At 36.5% G+C, this 18,790-nt stretch overlaps 2 protein-coding genes across 2 annotated transcripts; both read right to left on the minus strand.

Annotated features, from left to right (window-relative positions):
• Window positions 1-13,224: 13,224 nt before the first annotated feature.
• On the minus strand, window positions 13,225-13,884 carry LOC141665606 (uncharacterized). Its single transcript, XM_074471594.1, has one exon. The coding sequence runs from the start codon at window positions 13,882-13,884 to the stop codon at window positions 13,225-13,227; it is 660 nt and encodes a 219-aa protein (XP_074327695.1).
• Window positions 13,885-14,368: 484 nt separating this feature from the next.
• LOC141665607 (uncharacterized) lies at window positions 14,369-14,833 on the minus strand. Its single transcript, XM_074471595.1, has one exon. It carries the CDS (start codon window positions 14,831-14,833, stop codon window positions 14,369-14,371), a length of 465 nt encoding a protein of 154 aa, XP_074327696.1.
• Window positions 14,834-18,790: the final 3,957 nt, after the last annotated feature.

Genomic DNA, 18,790 nt, shown 5'->3' on the forward strand with positions numbered 1-18,790 from the left:
CAGCAAATGTTTCATCAAAATCTATTCCCTCTTGTTGAGAATAGCCTTTGGCAACCAATCTGGCTTTATTCCTTATGACAATGCCATTTTCATCTATCTTGTTTCTGAATACCCATTTTGTGTCAATAGAACTCTTGTTCTTTGGCTTGGGTACCAGCTTCCACACTTTGTTCCTCTCAAATTGGTTTAGCTCCTCTTGCATTGCTAAAATCCAATCTGGATCCAAAAGAGCTTCTTCCACTCGCTTAGGTTCCTCCTGTGATAGAAAGCTACTATACAGACATTCATCTTGAGTAGCCCTTCTAGTTTGTACTTTAGATGTAGCATCACCAATGATCAGTTCAAAAGGGTGATTCTTGGTCCATTTCCTTTGAGGTGGTAGATTAGCCCTTGATGAGGTTGCCTCAGTATTGTCATGATGTGAGATAGAATGTTGATTTGTTGAAACTCCCCCTGAGTTGCTGATCCTTTGAAAGGAATTGGGAGTTCTATCAACTGATGAGGTGAATTGATTATCTGTTGACAGACTGTGATCAACGGATGCTTCGTTATGAACTTCAACGGATGATGCACTTTGTCTTTCAACGGATGCTGCATTGCTTCTTTCAACGGAAGCTGAATTATGACTTTCAACAGATGCAGCATTCTGTGCATTATCCAAAGGCAGACTCTGGTTTCTTCTTGAGATGCCTTCTTCATCATTCTCATCTTCACTATCATCACAATATATCTCAATATTGTTAAATTTGAGTCCTTCATGATGTCCCTCATCTGTTAGTCCATCAATCTTTTTATCATCAAACACAACATGTACAGATTCCATGACAATGTTGGTTCTTAGATTGTAGACCCTATATGATTTTCCAGCAGAATAATCAACAAATATTCCTTCATCAGCCTTTGCATCAAACTTTCCTTTGTGATCAGATTGATTCCTTAAGATGTAACATCTGCAACCAAAGATATGTAGAAAGTTTAAAGTTGGTTTTCTTCTCTTGAATAATTGATAGGGAGTCATGCATTTTGCTTGATTGATTAGAGAAATATTCTGAGTGTAACATGCACTGTTAACAGCCTCAGCCCAAAAATAAGTTGGGAGTTTTGACTCCTCAAGCATTGTCCTTGCAGCTTCAATTAGTGATCTGTTCTTCCTTTCCACCACACCATTTTGTTGTGGAGTTCTTGGCGCTGAGAACTCATGCGTGATCTCATTTTCTTCACAGAACATCTTCATGGTTGAATTCTTGAACTCAGTTCCATTGTCACTCCTAATATTCCTTACTTTGAAATCAGGATGATTGTTGACTTTCTTGATATGATTGATGATGATTTCACTAGCTTCATCCTTTGATCCAAGAAAATAAACCCATGAAAACTTTGAGAAATCATCTACAATCACTAGGCAGTATCTTTTCCTTGAAATTGACAATACATTGACTGGTCCAAAAAGATCCATGTGTAGAAGTTGCAGTGGTTCATCAATTACAGATTCAAGCTTCTTACTGAATGATACTTTCTTTTGCTTTCCTTTCTGACAAGCATCACACAGTCCATCCCTTGTGAATTCCACTAGAGGCATTCCTCTAACTAAGTCCTTTTTGACTAGATCATTCATTGTCTTGAAATTCAAATGGGACAGCTTCTTGTGCCATAGCCAACTTTCAACTGGACTTGCTTTGCTGAGAAGACAAGTAATGGATTCTGCATCTGTAGAGTTGAAATCAGCTAAGTACACATTCCCTTTTCTAACTCCAGTTAGAACCACTTTATTGTCCTTTTTACTTGTGACAATACAGGCTTCAGAATTGAAGGAAACAATATTCCCTCTGTCACATAGTTGACTGATGCTCAATAAATTGTGTTTGAGACCATCAACCAATGCAACTTCATCAATGATGACATTTTCTTTTGAAATCAAGCCATATCCCATAGTGAATCCTTTGCTGTCATCTCCAAAGGTTATGCTAGGGCCAGCTCTCTCCTTAAACTCTGTGAGCAGGGTGAAATCTCCTGTCATGTGTCTTGAACAACCACTGTCCAAGTACCATAGATTCCTTCTTTGTCCCTGCACACAGCAAAATCAATCAAGTTGATTTTGGTACCCAAGTGTCCTTGGGTCCAGCCTTGTTAGTCTTTTTCCTAGACTTCATTCCTCCTGCATCTTTTGACTTAGGTAACTTTGGGTCTACCTTGGTCTCAGATGTGGTTGGTTGAAGTGTAGGGTTAGTCACAATCATTTAACACATTTGATTGAATTTGATAAAGCATAGGATGTGCAAATATGTTATTCCACATAGGCATATTGTATGGCATTTGAGGCATACTAAATGCAGTAAAGTAAGGATTGTTAATGTATGGCATGTTTGCAAAATGTGCATGGGGATTCTGGTGAGACATAACAGGCATAGCATGCAGAGGTGACATAGACATGTTAGGCATGGAGGGATTTGAAGGCATGGGAGCATTTTTAACAGATTTGCAATTATCAGATAGGTGATTAACACTTTTACAATGTACACAGCTTTTTCTAGGAGCATACCTATCAGGTGTGTAATTGTTATGTTTATTAATCCCTACCTTTCCATTTCTTTTAGATTTTCTTTTAGTTTCCTTCTTATCCTCAACCAACTTAAGCCTATCTTTCAACTGATCTAAAGTCATGTGTCCTATATTCACCTTACTAACATCTCTGGATGTGCTAGCTCCTTCTTTGATAAAGTTCTTGAGAGTTGAATCATTCTTTTTATTTTTAAAAGAACTTGCATGTTTTAATTGATGAGCCTTCAACGGATGCTCCTTTTCTTCCTTCAACGGATAACTTTCATCATCCGTTGATTCCACATCCGTTGACAATCCATCAATTAATTCTAACTTCTTTTTGTTTTACTTCCAGGCATCCTCACAGAATGATTCAATTCCCTGAACCTTGGCAATTTGAACACCAACATCCCTAGATGTTTTCCAGGCCTTGATTACCTCTTGCTCACTTTCTAACTGTTTAGAAAGAATTTCTACTTTCTTAACAGCTTCTTCTAGTTCACTCTCAACAGTCAAGCATTTAAGTTTAATCTTTTCAAGCTCAATTACCTGATTCTCTAACACAGCATTCCTATCACTTAAAAACACATTATTTTCTTTGATCCTAGTGTTTTCTTTAGCTAGTGATTTAAGAGAAACACGCAAATGATATAATTCATTGGACATATCATTTATGGCTTCATTGCATTCATGTTTAGAAAGCTGAGAGCGATCAGTAGTAATTACCTGGTTGCTTGATGAACTAGTTTCATTTTCATCAGAATTAGCCATCAGGGCTAGGTTGACATATTCCACATCATCATCTTCATTTACCCCATCTGCTGCCCAATCATCTTGAGTGAGAAAAGCTCTTTCCTTTTGTTTGAGCAAATCAAAATACGTCCTTTTGTAATTAACTTGCTCAAATTTCTTTTTCTCAGAATTTGGCTTCCTACACTCACTTGCAAAGTGTCCACTAATGCCACAGTTGTAACATTTTAACTTTGATTTGTCCACCATGTTTTTGTTTGGCTTAGTGAACTTTGTGTTTTTCCTGAACTTCATCTTTGCAAACCTCCTGGACAGAAAGGCCAGATGTTCATCAATATCATCAGATTCATCCTGACTGGAATTGTCTTCATCCTCAACAACTTGCTCTTTACCCTTGCTTGATTCTGATTTGCTTGTGCCAATTTTGAGACTTGGCATTGTCTTTTCCTCATTTCTGGCTTCAACTTTTTCACTGTCAGCTACAAGTGCAACTGATCCTCCTTTTCTCTTTCCCTTTTCCAACAGCTCATCTTGCTCCATCTCAAGTTCATAAGTCTTCAATATTCCATATAATCTTTCAAGTGTGAAGTCCTTATAATCTTGAGAATTTCTTAGAGAAACAGTCATAGGCTTCCATTCCTTTGGTAGAGACCTTAGAAATTTTAAATTGGAGTCCTTGACTTGGTACACTCTCCCATACAGCTTTAATCCATTCAATAGTTTTTGAAATCTGTTGAATGTATCATTCAATGATTCTCCTTCTTCAAAATGAAAATATTCATATTGTTGAATGAGAAGCTGCATTTTGTTTTCTCTAACTTGCTCAGTGCCTTCACAGATAAGCTGCACAGTATCCCAAATTTCCTTAGCAGTTTGGCTATTGATGACATTGTCAAACATATCTTGATCCAGGCCATTAAACAAAATGTTCATGGCTTTCTTGTCCTTGTGGACCTCTTCAATATCTTCAACAGTCCATTCTGCCTTTGGCTTGGGAATAGACTGTCCAACAGCAACTATAGCAGTAGCAGCTGTGGCCACCTTGTGTGGGATGTGAGGACCATTCTCAATGCAGTTGATGTAGCTTTCATCTTGAGAGAGAAGATGTAAATGCATCTTCACCTTCCAGTGATGATAGTTATCTCTTTCCAGGATTGGAATCTTTACACCAATATCCTTCTTACTCATGATGTTAGCAGAATAGATCTTTAAACTCTTTGTATGTTAAGAGCTTGCTCTGATACCAATTGTTATTCCCATTGGACTAACAATGAGATTTACAGAAGGGGGGTTGAATGTAAATCTCAAAACTTTTTCAAGTTTTGAGCAGTTTGTAAGACTAAGTGTTTGGGTGATCAAATGTGTGTGAATTGCTTGGAGCTGATGCAGACAGATATATATTCAAAAACAAATGTAATGAACACAAAGAACTTAAAAACTTTTCTGGTGGATTTGTTGTTCCACCAGAGATGTGTTATTTCAGAAAATCTGTGATTCAAAACTAAATCACAGCTGCTTCCTAGTACAAACTAGATGATTTTCTCTCTTGATATTTCTAAACAGCTCAGGGAAAATTCACATCTAATTACTAGCTACTACTTGGTTTATATAACACCAAGTTTACAAGTGAAGACAAAGATAAAGTACAATAAGATAATAGTTCTCCACTTGTTTCTGTTCCATTTTTATCCAGTGTAATATGGAATTATCTGTTGACTTTCCATTATGAATCAGACTAAAAATGGCTGCTTTTTCTGTTGTTCCTGAAATAGGCTACCACATCTCTGTCAATCCATGTGCCTCTGTCAGCTTTGTTAACTGTCACTATCAACTGCTATGAGACTGAGCATCCGTTGAAGCTTTCATCCATTGATGGCTTTATCCGTTGATGCTCTAGCAGTGCATCCGTTGAAGCTTTCATCCGTTGATGGCTTTATCCGTTGATGCTTTAGCAGTTGAAGCTTTATCCGTTGAAGCACTTATCCGTTGATGGATATTATCCGTTGAAGCATTAGAGACATCCGTTGAAGCTTAGTTTCTTATCCGTTGAAGGTCTTCAATATCCGTTGACACTTCTTCACTTATACAAAATTACAAGGCATGAAATATTTACAATTAGCCCTCCTATTTGTACATCCATTAGTAGTCAACATGACTGATTATCTCCTAACAACATCTAAGAATTACAGCTTGAAATTAGAGAGTGAGATGTGCTACAATACCAAACTTATTGCTAAGTAAGGCTACTCCTTCAACGGATAGCCAAGATGGTCTTATCCGTTGAGGCTACAAACACTAGATTTCTACTTAAGTATTTTGCTGAACTTATCATCAAACTAATACAAATATTCCTAACAAATCCATTATATTTTTAAAAAAAATTTCCATTTTATAAATTATTTGCAATACAGACCAATTAGAGTTATGACTTAATTACCAAAATAGGAAGAGGTAGCTGCTAATATGTTTCCTGCAATTCTGCATGACATGGACGGGAAATAAATTATTGCTTTTGTTGAAGTTCATTCATCCAATGATGTTCTTGAAAATTTCATCATTAAAGACCAAGACATGTATGATGCAAACATGTATGCCATGTCAAATTCTGAATCATCCAATCATGTGGAATTCCCTACCCTTGATTTGTCAGGGGTATGAAAATATTTTCATAAATTACTGTGATTGCATTTATTGAAATATAGTTAAACAATATTGACAAAAATTTCACATTACAGTCATTATAGTTAATCAGGATGAGAGTTCAAAGACCCCAGGATCTTGCAAATCCGTTAGTAAGAAGATAAAATGGTAATAGTAATAATAGCTTTTGAGTTAATCTGTTAACCTATGCGTCTCTTACATCATATGCTCAAATATTACAGGAGAAGTGATGATGTGCATGTATTTGGTGTCATGGATGCAGTATTTGACTTGACAATCCAATTTCCTAAGTTTTTTTTATGAAATTTCCTTATCACATTGGACTCTAAAAGTTATTTCCGGTTGTTCCAATTTTGTTTTTCTATCAGAATCTATCAACATTGCGCTTTTGTTTTTTTTTTTGTCATCTAATTCATACTTTTGAATTATCACAATTTTCATATCTAATGCAATTTTAAGAGGAACACCAAATTTTAGAATTCGTTTTTAAGTTATATTTATTACATGTAGTTATTCTGATATAGTTATTGTCACACCCTAAAACAACCACACACACTCGAAACAATAGCGAACCATAATTATATTACAAACTTATAAGTCTAAAAGATGGTAATAATACGATTATAAACCCAACCAAAATAGTAACAATCCCGAGATCTTTACAAGTTCAGAGTTTGGAATTGCCCATCTAACTGATACCACAATTACAAACCGACAGATTTTTCCTAATCTATATATTCTACCTACGCCCTCAAATGGTCTTCACCCTGCCTACCGGTTGACTTACGGGCGGTCTGTTTGGTACGAACCATGATTACTAGCTGTAGAACAGGGTAAAATACAAGAAAATGAGCTAAAATACTCAGCAAGTACTATCAGTTCTATTATACAAGGCATTATCAAAAAAATCACGGGTTCATGAATCAAGAGGTTATAGATGCTTGAAAAAATGACAATAAGAAACATGAAGTTTTATTATAAAGACATGATAGAATTATAGCAACTGAAACATGGCATATGGTATCATGGCATCGGGAAACATGTTATAATCAATTAAATCTCAAATCATCAAAATTCATTTTAGGACGCTACGAATTCCAGCTGGTGATTAGCCGCGAAGTAATCCCGAACCACGCTGGGTTCTCAAATATAATGGGATCGCTAGTCTATATGTGAGCCTATCAATAAGTGTGAAAAGGACTTGCGTCTAGTCCAATCCACTAAGTTAAGAAAACATTTATTTTATTTTTAATGATTTATAACATGGATGTCGGGGAAAGATTTGGTATCACTTTAATGGAATTGTAACAAGAGAATTCAAGTTCACTAATGAGGTCCGCTTTAGGGAATTTGGTAGAGAGTTTAGTATTCACGGTCTAATGGATAGGGAATGTTTTGAAGGTAAGGTACTAACAAGATTAAGAGTTATTAACGGTAGTATTTGAATTAGTTAATGACATGGTGATTATCACAACTACACATTCACGAAAAAGTATGTATACTTGCAATAATTATAAGCATAAGGAGGTAAGTAACTTGCCTTCCAATAGTTCTAAGATTATTCGATCTTGACGACACGAGTCTTCCCCTTCGCTTCGGAACCTACACATTATATTAACTTCATTACTATTCACCTTTTAACACATCATAAACCTATAAGCTCCTAAACTCACTATTACCTTTATCATAACTATTATTACACAAGAACTTATGATTATAAGAATACACATAACTGAATCATATATAATTGAAGTAATCCACATAGTCACATAATCACATAACGACATGGCATATACTACTAGTTATTTATACTATAATATCACTTAAATACCCAAGCACATAAGCAAGTAACACATAAGAACTATTATTGACCTTAACTTAAACCTAAAGATGATTTGCAACACTCGGACTCTTCACCACAAAGTCCCAATTACAAAGAATACCGCTAAAGTTTCCTAAGGCCACTCTAAAGGTGCTCTCGGGTTTCTTGGTGGAAATGTGATGTCTCCACCTTGGGCATTCACTCCAAAATACTTCCTAAAGGTTTTTAAGACTCCAAACTAACTTCTAAAGTTGGTGAGACTCAGGGGCCTCACTCCTATAGGCTTACAAAAATCAATACTCACACTAAGGTTTTCTGCTAGCACCAGTTTGCACTACCCGCACTCTTTGACATAAATCTTGACTTCTACATGGGCCCTTCTAACAAAACTAATTTCCATGGATTCTTAAGACCTAAAAATAACTCTCAGACTTGGTTTCATGGAAAAGCCTCACCTAGGCTTCTCTAGGCCTCTGCTTAAAGTTGACACTGCCCAGCCTCCCTCGAATTCACTATGCTCTGATTTTACTTACATAAAACTCATTTTTCTCACTTAATTTTTAATTATAATGGTTTGTTAAGCTTCCTAAGGATGTATTATTCTTATTTAAGTCAAGGCCCCGTAAAGGCCTCGCCTATTGCATGGTTATAATCAACCAAAGTTCAAGTTTATGCAGTCCTGCCATGTTCTGAGTTACTCTCGGAAATGTGTGGTGCACCTACCTAAATGCAAGTTTTTCAATGAATAAAAACCACCGGACTCAATTAAAACTCAATTCCTAACTCCAGAAAACTCAGGCCTAGCAAGGCCTCACCAAAACTCACCTAAAACAGCCTATACTTATGGTGAAAAATTCTGCTATAAAGGGCCTAGTGTACCTCCTTCCACCTTAACTCCCATTTCAACACTAAAACCGACATGCAAGCCAACAAATCTATCCTATAGTGTAAAAAACCCTATTAACTATCATTTTATGAAAAAATACGAGCATAAACATAGCCATATAATCCATTTACCGTGGCAAAATAGAGAGCATAGCAAAGCAGATTTTACTTATGCAAAATTTAGGCAAATTTCAAAACCAAAAATACATGGTATCAAGTTGATGGCTACAAAATTTGATCATGACTTATCAAGGCACATAGCATACTAGCTTTTCAGAGCAAAAATCATGGCATGCATTGCACAAAAACTCAAATTTAAATCACATAATACATTTGTCCAAAATATCACTTATATCATGACATGCAAGTACTAATTTCTACTTTTATCATAAGAATAATAGCATGCAAGGATAGAAACTTTGTAAAATACATTTTTAAAAGATCATAAGTTCTTTGAAAGCCACATGCAAAGTCTCTTTCTTTTTGAAAACAAACAAAACTATCACACAAATAACAAAATCCATTCGGCTCCTTAGGAGTCTTTGTCGAATGCTTTAGGCCAAGATCATGGCTTGAAAATAGAAGCAAAACACTTCATCAAGACCAACTCTTGATCAAGTTTTATGAGCCACATTAGGTTCAACTCTAGATTCATAAGAATCAAAGTTAGACCATTGGCTTTAGCCACATGCACCTAAGAAACTAACCTTAAATGAAGATGTAGCACTAAGTGTAAATATCCTTTGCTTAGATGAGTTGAAAGGTGTTAGGAAAATGAAGAAATGAGGAAGAAAAATGAGAGGTGTGGAGGAGGTTTAGGTGCGGCCGAGAGGAAGTAGTGAGAAGAGAGAGTGGAGTGATGTGTTGGTGGAAAAGAAAATGATGTGAGATGAGTATTTTACTTAGTTTTTGTCTCACCAAATGGTAGTGAAGTTTGAGTTTACTATTTTATCCTTCATCCACTAATAGCAAGCTTTTGCATGCAAGGCTTTATTGGTCATTTGTTTGGTCAAATGGAGTTAGTGGAGGGTGAAAGGACGGTCTTACCCTTGATCTCTATTTGGGTGGAATTTGCATGTAAGGGTACACTTGTAATTCAATAACTATTAAAAGTATAATTTAAAAGAATAATTTTTAGTATTAAAATACAAACTCATAAATCACCAAATTAATACCATAAATACTATGAGATTTTAAAAGTTTAATAAAATTGTTTTCAAAATTTTTAAACCAAATTTTTTATATTAAAAGAATTTTCTAATATTATCACACTAATAAATAAGTCATGTAAAATATAATTAATACATTAAAAATTACACAAGAAATTGCAAATAAATTGACTCTACTCCACAATATTAGAACATAATTTATCGCCTAATCGCAACTTATTCAAATATCACTAAATCACGAGAATCTCAATTATTACTTAATCGCGTAGTCGCAACTATTCGAATAATATCAAATTGCACTACTTAATTAATCGCGTAACGAAAATCTTACTTGCGTACGAAAGCTATACGCTTAAAAATATTCCACCAACATTCGTAATGCCATATGAAAAAATTATACAATATATAACGAATCCACATAATTGCCATTATATCACAGAATATTTATGAATATATACATCGCACTTATAAAATAGTTCAAATATTTACTGGTTGTCACATCCTCTCCCCCTCATAGGATTCGGTCCTCAGAATCTAGGAGAATAGTTGAGGATACCGATTTCGCATTTCAGATTCTAATTCCCACGTTGCCTCTTCAACTCTAGGATTCCTCCACAATACTTTCACCAAACTTACTGCTTTATTTTTAAGAATTCTCTCTTGTCGATCCTGTATCTGCACGGGTTGCTCTTCATATGATAAATTAGCTTGAATTTCCACTGGCTCAATCTCTATCACATGATTGGCGTTCGGATTATACTTCTTTAGCAATGAGACATGAAATACATTATGCACGTGCTGATATTATGGCGGCAAGGCTAGCTCTAAGCAACTTTCCCTACTTGGTTCAAGATTTCAAAAGGTCTAATGTATCTTGGAGCTAATTTCCCTTTCTTACCGAATCAGGTGAAACCCTTCCATGGTGATACTTTTAGCAATACAGCTTCCCCAATTCCAAATTTCATATCCTTCTGAGTGGGGTCCGCGTATTTCTTTTGTCTATCCTGTGCAGCAATGAGTCTCTTCTTGATCACAGTGACAGTGTCCTTCATTTGTTGAATCAATTTAGGTCTAAAAATCTTTCCTTCCCCAACTTCATTCCAACTCGTCGGTGTTCTACACTTTCCCCCATATAAAGCTTCGTATGGTGGCATGCCAATACTTTAATGGTAACTATTATTATATGAGAATTCTACGAGTGGTAGATCATCCCAACTTCCTGAAAAATCAATTGCACAGCTTCGCAACATATCTTCAATGGTTTGGATTGTTCGTTCGCTTTGGCCATCGGTTTGTGGATGATATGCCGTACTCATGTTTAATTTCATTCCGAGATTTTCTTGAAATTGCCTCCATAACCTCAAATTGAATCACGGGTCTCGATCCGAAACTATCGATATAGTTACACCATGGCGTAACATGATTTTGCGTACATACATATGAACTGGTCTGTCTAATGAAGACTTCTCATTGATTGGAAGAAAATGAGCCGATTTCGTAAGGCGGTCAACTATCACCCAAATTGCGTTGTGTCCAGAACATGTTCACGGTAATCCCACTACAAAATCCATAACAATATTTTCCCACTTCCATTCTGGAATCTTCAATTTTTGAATCAAACCACTTGGTTTCTGATGTTCTGCTTTCACTCTTTGGCATGTGTCGCATTTTGAAACCCATTCTGCAATTTCTCTTTTCATGTTCGGCCACCAGAAGCTCTTTTTCAAATCATGGTACATTTTGGTACTTCTCGGGTGAATCGAAAATCTTGAGTTGTGTGTTTCTTGCAAAATATCCTTTTTCAATTCAGTCACATTTGGGATCCAAATTCTTGTCAAAAATCTCAACACACCTTGTTCGTCTTTTTGTGTACACATCTCTTCTCCTGTCAACTGATTATTCTCTTGAGTCATTACTTTATCTTGGAATTTCTTTATCCTCTCTAGTAGTGTTAGTTGAAAAGTAATGGCACAACACATTTCTTCCGCTTCTCCATGTTCACAAAGCTCTAACTGCAATTTTTCAACTTCATCAGATAATTCCTTCGGCATTGTTATCATACTTAGCTTTTCCTTCCTACTCAGAGCGTCTGTTACCACGTTGACCTTTCCCAGATGATATTGTATCGAAAAATCGTAGCCTTTGATCAATTTCAACCATCAGCGCTGTCTCATATTTAGCTTCTTCTGAGTAAAGAGGTACTTCATACTTTTGTGATTCGTGTATATCTCGCACTTTTCCCCATATAAGTAGTATCTCCATAGTTTCAAAGCAAACACTATCGCAGGTAATTCTAAGTCATGAGTCGGGTACTTCTGTTCATGTGGTTTAAGTTGTCTTGAAGCATACGCTATCACCTTCCCATGTTGCATTAATACGCATCCATGTCCTTTATAAGAGGCATCACTGTATATCACAAAATCTCCCTTCTCATCTGGTAATGCTAAAACTGGAGCAGTTACCAATATTTTCTTCAATTCTTGAAAACTACTTTCATAATTCTCCGTCCATTAAAACTTCTCATTATTCCTTGTCAATTTGGTTAGTGGTGCGGCAATCTTCGAAAAGACCTTTACAAATCTTTAGTAGTATCCCGCTAGTCCCATAAAACTCCTCACTTCTGTAGGCGTCTTCGGTGCCTCCCAATTCATTACAGCCTCAATCTTTACAGGATCTACCCTAATCCCTTCACTTCCGACAATATGTCCTAGAAATCTTACTTCAGTTAACCAAAACTCATATTTTGAGAACTTGGCATACAATCTCTCCTTTCGCAATACTTCCAAAACTATTTTTAGATGTTCCACGTGATCAGCTTCTGTCTTTGAATATACGAAACTATCATCGATGAAAACTATGATGAACTTGTCCAAGTACTCCTTGAATACACGATTCATTAAATCCATGAAAGCAGCCGGTGCATTCGTCAACCCAAAAGCCATAATGAGAAATTTGTAATGTCCATATCTTGTTCGAAAAGCCGTTTTCGGTATATCCTCAGACTTAATCTTTAATTGGTGGTATCCCGATCGTAGATCAATCTTTGAAAAATAAGAGGCTCCTTTGAGTTGGTCAAATAGATCATCAATCCTAGGCAAAGGGTATCTATTCTTAATCGTCAACTTGTTCAATTCTCGATAATCTATACAAAGTCTCATGCTTCCATCCTTTTTCTTCACAAACAAAACTGGCGCGCCCCACGGTGAAATATTTGGTCTTATAAATCCCTTGTCTAGTAGTTCTTGTATTTGCTTTGCTAATTCCTTCATCTCCATTGGTGCCATCCTATATGGAGCTTTCGAAATAGGCTCGGTGCCGGGTGCAAGATCTATTGTAAACATTGTCGGTCTGGGGGTAAGCCAGAAAGCTCTTCAGGAAGAACATCTAGAAAATCCCTTACTACTGGAATGTCTTCCGGATTTCTCTACTTTTATCAACTACATATGCCAAATACACCTCGCATCCTTTCTGAATTAACTTCTTTGCTTGCATCGAGGTGAGGAATGTCTGAGTTTGCCTTTGGCCCTTGAATATCACTTTCTTACCTTGAGGTGTACTTAATACTACCCTTTTATCTTTACAGTCTATTTGAGCACTGAAACTTGTTAGCCAATCCATCCTTAAGATCACGTCAAATTCACCTAATTGAAAAGGAATAAGGTTCGCAGGAAAAATGTGTCTAGCTATCTCTATTGCACAATGAGGGCAGATATAATTTACAGATACTCCATCTTGATTAGCTAAAAAAATGGATAAGGGCTCATGCATCAATTGGGTTTTGCAATTCAACTTATCAACAAAAGACTTCGAAATAAAATACCTGGTGGCTCCCGAATCAATCAAAACTTTAGCACTAGCAGCATTCACAGAAAGCGTACCTGAAACCACATCGGAGCTTTGAATTGCATCCTTCACATTCATGTTGAAAGTTCTTGCTTGAGCTGGATAAGTCAAAGCTAGATTTGAAGATGATGCTATCTGAGGTTGATTGAAAGACATTGGGAATGATGAGGCTGGTATAGGAGCTGCTTGATTCACATGGTAGGGTACAATGGTCATTTGCAGCAATTGATTGTTACCCACTCCTTTGCATTCTCGTGACACATGTCCAGCTTTCCCACACTTATAACACGTGATGTTGGCCTTCTGATTCTTACATTTATGAGCATAATGGCCCTTCGTATGACACTTGAAACAAACTACATTCACCTTGTTGCAGATTCCCGTATGTCACCTATTACAAACCTTACATTCCGGAACTGATCCTTGCGGGGGTTTCTGTCCACTAGTTGTTTGAGATCTTGTTTCTTGTTATTTATTCCCAAATTCTTTCTTCCTAAAGTTCCCGGGTCCACTCTTAGGTTTAAACCTTTGATTAGTTCTCTGATTTTGACCCTTGTAACTTGAGCCTTCTTCTCCCGATTCAAATCTTCTTTTCTTGTTGCCTTTCTCCTTTTGATTCTGCTCACTCTCACCTTCGATTACCATGCTTTCTGAACCACTTCAGCATAAGTAGTCAACTCAAAAGCTGCCACACGACTCCTTAACCAAGGCTTAAATCCCTGTTGGAACCTTTTTCCTTTTTCTCTTCAGAATCAATATACTTTCCCGTAAACCTAGAAAGTTCTTTAAACTTCTTCTCATATTCTCTAACTGTCATAATGTCTTGCTTTAACTCGAAGAACTTCATCTCCATTTGTGTTTGCATATAGCGAGGAAAATACTTATCCAAAATCATTCTCTTAAACCTATCCCAAGTAATAACTTCAGCAGCTTCTAAAGCTTTTGCCGACTCCCACCAATAGTTCGATTCACCTTTAAGAAAATAAGTGACATACACCACCTTCTGATTATCTCCAATATTTGTTAAGGCAAAGGCCTTCTCCAATTCCTTAAGCCAAGCATGAGCTTCTATTGGGTCTTGAGTTCTTCTAAATTCTGGGGGTTTTATCGATTGGAATGCTTTGAAAGTAGTGACATTTGCTGGGGGTGGTTGAGGTGGATGCATTTGTTGAAGTAGTTGTTGCTGCTGGGATATAGTAGCAAGCAGTTTGTTGGCGTACCAATTCCATAAGTTGTGCTATATCAGGGTTTTGGTTTTCTCCTTCATTTTCTTGGTTATTTGTAGGTCTTCCTTGGGCTCTTCTAGGTGCCATTTTCTGAAATAAGAGTTATACAGTTTGAGTGATGCAAAAACTAGGGTATTATTTGTAGTCATCATGGTATACAGTTTTCAATATAACAATAAAAGTGATGCATGGTTATAAGCAAGAATTTAAAAGAACATATATAAGAATCAAGGAAAGTGCATAACTAAATTTAACATGGTTCAAGTCGAAAGGTACGAATCACAAGGTACAAATACGAATATAGATCCGAACTAAAACAGTATGAAAGTATAGAAATGGAAATAAATAATATGGTCAATAAAAGAAGCAGCCTAATCCGAGCAACTAAAAGTCAAGTCCCCTAGAACTCATCCTAAGCCTCCTCCTCGGACTCCTCCTCACGGGTCCTTGCGGTGTCGGGGGTAGTTCCTCACGTAGCATCTTGACAATGCTCCCAAGCTTATCCACTATCATCTGCACGGTAATCTGACTGGTCCGGTTGTGATGCACGGGCATTTCCTCCAATCTTGATGTGGCTACTTGGATCAGTGACTCGAGCCTTGAAATGGTTTTCGCCTTAGGTCCGTTACCCATCACTTGCTTACTTGCATAGAGCTCCTCAATACGTTCCATCAGCCTGACATACTTTTCTTGGAGAGTGTCATGATGCAACCTTAAGTCAGCATAGACAGAAAAAGGAATTGTGTACCTCTGTGGGGCCGAAGATGACGAGTGCGCACATTGCTGTCAAGTAATATATATTTACAGGGTTAGATACGGTTTACTCGAATATCGTGCATTAGTACTCCCGATATTATTATATACTCATACTCCCTATAGTCCTAATTGGGCTGTCCAGGGACTCTAAACCTAGGCTCTGATACCAACTCTGTCACACCCTAAAAAACTACACACACTCGAAATAATAGCGAACCATAATTATATTACAAACTTATAAGTCTAAAAGATGATAATATTATGATTAGAAACTCAACCAAAATGGTAACAATCCCGAGATCTTTACAAGTTCAGAGTTTGGAACAGCCCATCTAACTGATACCACAATTATAAATCGGCGGATTTTGCTTAATCTATATATTCTACCTGCGCCCTCAAATGGTCTTCACCCTGCCTACCGGTTGACTTACGGGCGGTCTGCTTGGCACAAACCATGATTTCTAGCTGTAGAACAGGATTAAATACAAGAAAATGAGCTAAAATGCTGAGCAAGTACTATCAGTTCTATTATACAAGTAATTATCAAAAAATCACGGGTTTATGAATTAAGAGGTTATAGATGCTTGCAAAAATGACAATAAGAAACATGAAGTTTTAATATAAAGACAAGGTAGAATTATAGCAACTGAAACATGGCATATGGTATCATGGCATCGGGCAACATGTTATAATCAATTAAATATCAAATCATCAAAATTCATTTTAGGACGCTACAGATTACAGCCGGTGATCAGCTGCGAAGTAAACCTGAACCGTGCTGGGTTCTCAAATATAATGTGATCCCTAGGCTATATGTGAGCCTATCAATAAGTGTGAAAAGGACTTGCGTCTAGTCCAATCGACTAAGTCAAGAAAACATTTATTTTATTTTTAATGATTTATAACATGGATGCCGGGGAAAGATTTGGTATCATTTTAATGGAATTATAACAAGAGAATTCAAGTTCACTAATGAGGTTCGATTTAGGGAACTTGGTAGAGAGTTTAGTATTCACGGTCTAATGGATAGGGAATGTTTTGAAGGTAAGGTACTAACAAGATTAAGAGTTATTAACAATAGTATTTGAATTAGTTAATGACATGGTGATTACAAAAACTACGCATTCACGAAAAAGTATGTATACTTGCAACAATTATAAGCATAAGGAGGTAAGTAACTTGCCTTCCAATAGTTCTAAGATTATTCGAACTTGACGGCATGAGTCTTCCCCTTCGCTTCGGAACCTACATATTATATTAACTTCATTACTATTCACCTTTTAATACCTCATAAACCTATAAGCTCCTAGACTCACAATTACCTTTATCATAACTATTATTACACAAGAACTTATGATTATAAGAATACACATAACTTAATCATATACAATTCAAGTAATCCACATAGTCACAGAATCACATAACGGCATGGCATATACTACTAGTTATTTATACTATAATATCACTTAAATACCCAAGCACATAAGCAAGTAACACATAAGAACTGTAACAACCCAAATCCGGGGTCAAGATTTGGTGTTACTAAACAATCTTTACATAACATAAAAGAAAATTAAATTAACCCCTTGAATCCGGATCGTTTATAGGTTATGGTATGAAACAAGAATCTAACCTTCTACAATTTACAACCACTACAATACGAGTGTTAATACCTTTATGCTAACGTCCTTGTCATATTTTTTTAACATCTTTGTCCTCTCGTAGCGGAGATCTCTCTGGCTTCTGCTGTCTAACGAAAACTATTCACTTTTAACTTTATCAGCTCGTGAAAGAAATAAGAATTTACAAGGCAAGAGTGAGCCAAAAATTCCCAGCAAGTATATAATTTGAGTTTCAAGCATTAGTATCAAAGGAATATTTCCGGACAAAATCTTTAAACAATTTTAAACAATTCTATTTATTTGAGTGAGTTGAGCGAATAAATGTTGGCTGTCACCAGCCTTTAATTATAAATCCAAAAGTGACAAGCGATTCCCCGTATCATCTCCTGAATCAGGGTTTTGTCCAATTTTTGGAATCATAAAACTTTCGAGAGAGAGAATGCCGTTAATGGAGATCAACAACAAATTGGACTGGACACTAGTTCGCACCTATATCCTGCTGATCAGCCAAGATACAGTGCAGATCTATACCTACCTTTATAGATCCAGTCGGGTACCCAGACTCTACGGCCCATCTCAAGGATACGGAAACATTCCGGTCCTTGGGATTAAGAACACTTAATCCCACACATCATCATCATCCAGCCCGTGGAGTATTTTGATGTCAAATCATTTTGAATCCAAAACATCCCAATGTAGGGTTCGCAAATAACCCGAAAGAATGGGTATTTGCTCAAGAGAGTAATCGATAATATAGGAACAACAATGAAAAAAACTGGCATAATAAGAGTAATTACAGCGAAATATAAAACAGTTAACTATTCTGAACTTAGAATAGGAATGAAGAAATATTTGCAGTATTTTAAAAGAAAAATCAGGAATACTTGCTTCAATAAGCTTTAATCGCTATTACTGGTTGACTTGGGTTCGACTTGAACGTTCGGCTTTAACATCAAACTACTATCCCATTTTGGATACGATCCCAACACTCAGGCCCTTCGATTGGAACTTCGTTAATCTCGACGTCTAATCACTAGATCATTCCTAGTCCAATGTCAAATCTCGGGTCTTCCGACTAGGACCGGAAAAATGGGGCAACGGCGGCCGGAAGCAACCGGGAAAGAAACCCGAAAACAAAACAGGAGGAAGGGGAAGGAAAGGAAGAGAAAAAGGGGAGAGAAAAGAGAAAAAAAGAAGAAGAAGGAGATGAGAGAGAGAGATGAGGGAGAGAGTGAAAAATGAGAGAGATTGAAGTCGGCAAAGAGAGACGAGAGAGCTGTAAGGAAGGAGATAACCATAATCATATTTATCTGATTTTTTTTCTTATTCTTGTTTTAAACCCCATTTCTGACACCAAGCTGTGGAATTAACGATACACAGTGCGTGCAACAATTCATCGAAATAATTTCAAAATAATTTTTTAAAATTCCTAAAATATTCAAAAGTTAGCAAAATAAAAGTTTTATGATTTTTGAATCTTTTTTGGAACCTACATCAGACCCGTATTTAATTAATTAC

Source organism: Apium graveolens, chromosome 6, assembly GCF_009905375.1.
Source record: "Apium graveolens cultivar Ventura chromosome 6, ASM990537v1, whole genome shotgun sequence".
NCBI lineage: Eukaryota > Viridiplantae > Streptophyta > Magnoliopsida > Apiales > Apiaceae > Apium > Apium graveolens.